Source organism: Mus pahari, chromosome 1 (genome assembly GCF_900095145.1).
Source record: "Mus pahari chromosome 1, PAHARI_EIJ_v1.1, whole genome shotgun sequence".
NCBI classification, from domain to species: Eukaryota; Metazoa; Chordata; class Mammalia; order Rodentia; family Muridae; genus Mus; species Mus pahari.
In genome coordinates, this window is record NC_034590.1 from 97,468,933 (window position 1) to 97,474,392 (window position 5,460).

Below are 5,460 nucleotides of genomic sequence, written 5' to 3' on the forward strand. Positions count from 1 at the left end.
TCAACACAGCTGTTTTCCTTTTTTTTTAGATTTACATATTTTGTGAACTATGGGTGTTTGTCTTCATGGATATATGTGTGTGCCTATGGATGGTTGTGAGCCAGTATGGGTGCTGGGAGCAGAATCTGGACCCTTTAAAACAGCAAGTACTCAATAATTGCTGAGCTGTCTTTCCAACCCCATGGTTAAGACTGCCTGACTCTGAAGCTCAGGCTGCCCTGAAACACTGTCGACCAGGCCTCTGCCTCCTGATTGCTGGGATTATGGCATAAGGATATCTGGCACATATAGGCCCACCCTATATATAGGTTTTTATAACTAGCATAAGCCTAGCTTTAGGCTGACTTTTATTGTTCAAAATTTAAGCTTGAATAGAAGATTTGAGAAGGCAAATTTATTTTGCATGACACCTACCTACAGACTTAGGACTTGAGTGGGAGACATCAGAAAATCACAAATGATAAGAGTCCTCAAAAACACGTGCCTGGCAGCATGGTGGCACATGACTTTAATCTTAGCACTCAGGCAGAGATAGGTAGGTCTTTGAGTTTGAGGCCAGCCTGGTCTATGAGACCATCTCAAGATGCCCACCACCCTACCCCCAAGAAAAAAGGCAAAAATGTTTTTTTCTTTTGTAACTTTTAGTTTTGTCAGGAGATTGGTGCGTCATTAAGAGATTGGCATAAGCTGTGATGTTGGAAGTTTCTGAGGGACTCCAGTGGGGCTTGAGACGACTGATGACAAGTCTAGCTTCTGTCAGTTTGTTAGTGCCTACAACAGCTGCTCGTGGCGCTGGACAGGACTGCTTGATCTGAACAGTGGTCATTCTTGCTTGTAGTGTTTCCTGTAGCTGGTTTTCTATACTTTGTGGGGTTTTCCCACCCTTTATCCCAACCCCATCACCCCTTGTTTTACCCTCTACCAACAGATAAAGGGCAAAATCCTTGAGTTGCTCTTTTCTTTGACTGATTATTAACAAACTGCAGAGTCCCCCTTGAACAACCACCAGCCACAACTCTCAGGGGCCTTATTTATGTAACCTCTGAAAAGTTCCCAGAATTCCAAACGTCACACAGTTGCAGAAATTATAGCTGGCAAAACCATGCTTCTGCTAGAGCTCAAGACAAATGAGGTCAGGTGCTTCAAATAGTTCAAAGCAGTCTTTTGTGGTTTTTCGAGACTGGAACTCACTGTAGACCAGGCTGGCCTCGAACTCAGAAATCCACCTGCCTCTGCCTCCCAAGTGCTGGGATTAAAGTGCGCCACCACCGCCCGGCTATTTTTGTGTTTTTTAAAGCAACCAGAATTGCAGAATTCTTAGTAGTTTGTCTAGCTTTGGGCACTGGAGATGTGTAGGGCTGTTTGATTGGTTAACTTTAGTTACAACCAGGATTGGAAGGTGATTTAGATGGTCTTTCATGAAGCTGGTTCAGGGGTGGCAGCCCAGGTGCCCAGATGGAATTGGGTGCTGTACTGGGAAGAGTTGACACTAATGTGCATGTCCGTCCCAGTGCTGTTATGTGATGAGTTAGGTCTTGTTATTCTCACTTTGTGGAGGGATGCTGACAGAGTTTTCATCATCACCAATAAGCTGGGGTTTGAATTTTCATCCTTTTGATTTTCTACTCTTAAATCACTCTAATACCAGAAATCTAAGACTTCTTAGAACTGAGTTCTCCCAGGAAAAAATACAAAGGGAAAAGGGGAGTCCCTTTGGAGGGGAGTCCCTTTGTGTGTGTTGGGAGGCATGCATACCAGGGCTTGTATGTCGAGGTCAGAAGTGCAACCTTGAGTGTTGGACCTTGGTTTCTACCATGTTTGAATTACTGGAATTTACAACTCAGTTCTGGGAGCTTTAGTCTGAGATTAAAGGCAGGTACCACCATGTACAAGCCACTTAAGATTCTGTGTTCTACTTTTTCCATAATTACACTATTTTCACAGGAGAGGTAGAGGTATGAGCAGGTTACCAAGGAGGTCTAGAGTACTAAACACCAACTTCATTTCCTCCACCAGTGGACTTGGTCTAAAGCCTTCACTGCAACAGGTCTGACTAGACCTCCCTGCTAAACTGTGTAATGGCCTGAGTTACCAAAGCTGGTCATAGGAACAGATACTCAGGACACCTGAACTGCAAGCTTGGTCCTTAAGCCCCATCTAAACCCATCTTCTCTCATACAGTTTTCCATATGTACTCCACTATCTGTTTACACTTGGCACCAAACACTTGGATTACAACTCTAGAAAGCCTTGGAGTCTACTTGTCTCAGCATGTTCAAAGTGTGCCAAGCACTGGCTCAGAGAATATTACTTCTCAGTATCTCTAAGACAAACCCCACTGCCACAGTATATTTTCACAAAGGACCCTTCTAATAGACTGGACATACCAATAAAAGGCAACCTTTTTATCCTCTCCAATCACTAATAAGATTTCACATGCACTTGTAAGGTCTTTGATCCTAGTCCTACTCAAGACGGGAACCTAGGGATCAAGTGAGACCTTGACTCAAAAAATTCCATAGCTTGGACCATAAATAACTTTGCAAGAGTAGTTACTGGGTTGGGGATGAAACTCGGTTGTAGAGAGCTTCTCTACCATGTTTGCACCCTGGTTTTGTCTTCTGTCCCCTGAATGATGGCAATACCTGTTAATCTCAGCACTGCTGAGAGGCCTGAAAGTACAGATGAGAGAAACAGAAAGGCCCTGAAGCTCACAGCCCAGAGAGTTAGTATGCAGCAAAAAGAACAGAACTCCCTACCTCAAGGTAAGAAACTGAGAACTCTTCAAGCTTATGTGCAGACATGCACCCGTGTTCATATTCACACAATACAATCTTAATTTCTTTAAAGGACAAGCCCTTGGGGTTGGAGAGATGATTCTGCAGTTGAGTAATGACTGCTCTTTGCAGGGGAAACCCATGTTAAATTCCCAGCATTGTGTGGAGGCTCAGCCAGTAACTCCTGTTTCAGTGTATCTGATGCCCTCTTCTGGCTTTGGTGGGCACTGCATGCACACGGTGCAGACTTGAACAGCCCCACCCCCAAGTCCACACATAATTAAAAGGCTTGGGCTGGGCATGGTGATACATGCATTTAATCTCAGCACTCAGGAGGCAGAGCTGGGCCAGATCTCGAGTTAAGAGAGGCCAGCCTCGTCTAGACAGGAGTCCCCAGAGCCCAAAGTCTTCTATGGACTGGTTTGTTTCTAGGTGCCTTTCCAAGCCCCATTGCCTGTTTTGTTTGTTTCTGAGATAGGGTTTCTCTGTGTACCCTTGGCTGTTCTGGAACAGCCTCCTCTGCCTCCTGGGTGCTGGGATTAACCATTACCTGGCTCCCATCCCCTCTTGCTTTTTAGTTTGATCTGGATAATGTTAAATGTGTTCTAAGAGGTAGTATTTGGGATAATATGGGGAAAGCTCCCAAATGGGGAACCAGGAATCATTTGAGAAGCCTTTGCTCTAGAATGGAGAAGCCATACCTGGAGTCTGTGGAATTTAGGTGTTGGAGATTGATTTGTGCATGTTACGTATATGCTCTGCCACTGAGCCACACCCATTAGCCCATGTGGCCTTTGGAAATGTAGCTTAGCTCAGCACAAACATCCCAGAGTGTAGAGAAAACACAAATACAAATTGGTTTTTCAAAAATTGTGTATACAAAGTCAGGAGCTAGATAATGTAGCTGGAAAAGATACCTCAGCTCTGCTCCAGGTCCATCACCAAGTAGGGATGTATGTCCTTCAAGGCCTGGAGGAGGGAGTCCTTGCAGGTCAGGTTCCAGGATGGAGAAAAGCTGAAGAGCTTCCTCATCTTGTTTTGGCTGGTGGTCTCTGCACGAACTGCCTGGTACTGCCCTTCAGTCAGCACACTGCCATGCAGAGCATCCAGCACCCCATCCACTTCTGTGACCCTGGCAATGAGTGCTTGCCTGTGCTGGTCCACAAAGTGTTCTGAGGGTGGAAGTGAAAACAGTATTTAACACTGCCTCAAAATTTACTAATTCGATTTTAGAGGTTGGAGAATCAAGGAAAGCCACCCACCATGACTACATAGAGTACACTCTTCTAAAAATGTGGGTAGTAGGGAGGCAGGGTTAGTAGTCCAGTCTGGCTCTGGCCTTGGTACAAAGATAGGTTGTGCAAGGGTGTGGTAGGGTGGGGAGGCCTCACCTGTTCTGGCTGTACTCTGAGCAGGGACACTGGTTGCAGCTGCCACAGCTCCAGATGCTGCAAAGAAATGCCAGGTGGTTCTTTATCAACAGACTTTAAGGGGCTGACTCCCACTCCACCCAGGGTGCTAAGTTCAAGGTTACAAAGGGAAGTTTTTTTTTTTTTTTTGCTATGGCAGGAGGAACAGAAAGTTAAGCGCCAAAGAGGCAAGCCTCTGGAGTGCAGGAAGTTGAGGGTAGACGAGCAAGGGGACACACTCACCTTCCCTAATCTTTTGCAGCTGCTCAGCCAGCTCCTGTAAGCCCATGTCTCTAAGCACAGCCATTGTGAGCTCCAAGCCATACTCTTCCAGATAGTAGCTGACAAGTTTGTCAGTGAGGTCTATGGCGTCCATCTGCAGCAGGGCCCCCCGTGGGATGCGCCCGTAGCCTTCCCGCAGTTGCACTGTCAGCAGCTTCATCTTGAACTTTTTGAGCTCATCCGCTGACAAGTTTTCAAGAGCGTCCAGGATGGCATCTCGTGCCCGCCCCATGGCTCTGGGGTGGGCAGCCGCGGTCTCCTTTTACTCTTGCTGCTTGCTGCTCGCCTGCTGCAGCCTGCCTGCTGCCAGCCCGCCAAGACCAGGAAGTCAGCTGCTTAGGCCGATGGGCATGCTGGGACTCCCCCACCCTCTTCTCTTACAGCTCCAGTTCTTTCCCCAGCAAACTAGTTTTGGTTTCCGCCCCTAAGACTTTCAGACTTGGCTTTTTGGCTAGGCTGATGAAACAGAAGGTGAGGTGGGTTGGCGGAGGAAGTGGGGTGGGGACAGAGGGTGGAGCTGGCCGGTCCGGAGATGCTGAGAGACTCAATAGAGCTTACTTGCAAACCAGTTATTGCTGAAAAGCAACCTGTTTCTGTTGGGTGTCTTGGAGCATAGAAGCTTAGAATCTTGTTTCCCCAGATCTTAGGATCCTCTCACATGCCATTGGATATTAGAATTTTAACAGCTAGAACACTAAGCCCCTTGAATTCCACAGATTTGGACAAAATGAAGTGCAAAAGAGAGTGACTATGTCTTCACCTTAGTTTCAGCTGCATTTATTAAACGTTTTTGTCACTCCATCTCTCAGCCTCACATCTGCTGGAAGGTGGGGACCTGGAGTCATGATGGGTTGGGTTGGAAGGGCTAAGGCTGCTTGAAACTTTACCAAATGCCCCAGCCATTAAATATTTTGCAGTGTGATGACAACTGGAATGTAGAGACCTGAGTGGACAGCTAGCTACCCCTTACTCCTGGGCTTGTTAGGGTGACC

The 5,460-nt window shown here is 46.6% G+C and overlaps 1 protein-coding gene across 1 annotated transcript; it reads right to left on the reverse strand.

The window, feature by feature from the left end:
* Positions 1-3,617: 3,617 nt before the first annotated feature.
* On the reverse strand, positions 3,618-4,918 carry LOC110333045 (apoptosis-associated speck-like protein containing a CARD). The gene is made up of 3 exons (XM_021214425.1): positions 4,430-4,918; positions 4,169-4,225; positions 3,618-3,949 (listed from the first exon to the last, which is right to left on the reverse strand). Exons 1-3 carry the CDS (start codon positions 4,698-4,700, stop codon positions 3,696-3,698), a joined length of 582 nt encoding a protein of 193 aa, XP_021070084.1. The 5' UTR covers positions 4,701-4,918; the 3' UTR covers positions 3,618-3,695.
* Between the last annotated feature and the right edge of the window lie 542 nt (positions 4,919-5,460).

Excerpts from the sequence above, each read along its gene's own strand:
- LOC110333045 (XM_021214425.1), bottom strand. The coding sequence starts at position 4,700 with ATGGGGCGGGCACGAGATGCCATCCTGGACGCTCTTGAAAACTTGTCA. Across the intron at positions 4,226-4,429 it reads GCTGCAAAAGATTAGGGAAG|CATCTGGAGCTGTGGCAGCT; the intron begins GTGAGTGTGTCC and ends ATTTCTTTGCAG. Across the intron at positions 3,950-4,168 it reads TCAGAGTACAGCCAGAACAG|AACACTTTGTGGACCAGCAC; the intron begins GTGAGGCCTCCC and ends TTCCACCCTCAG.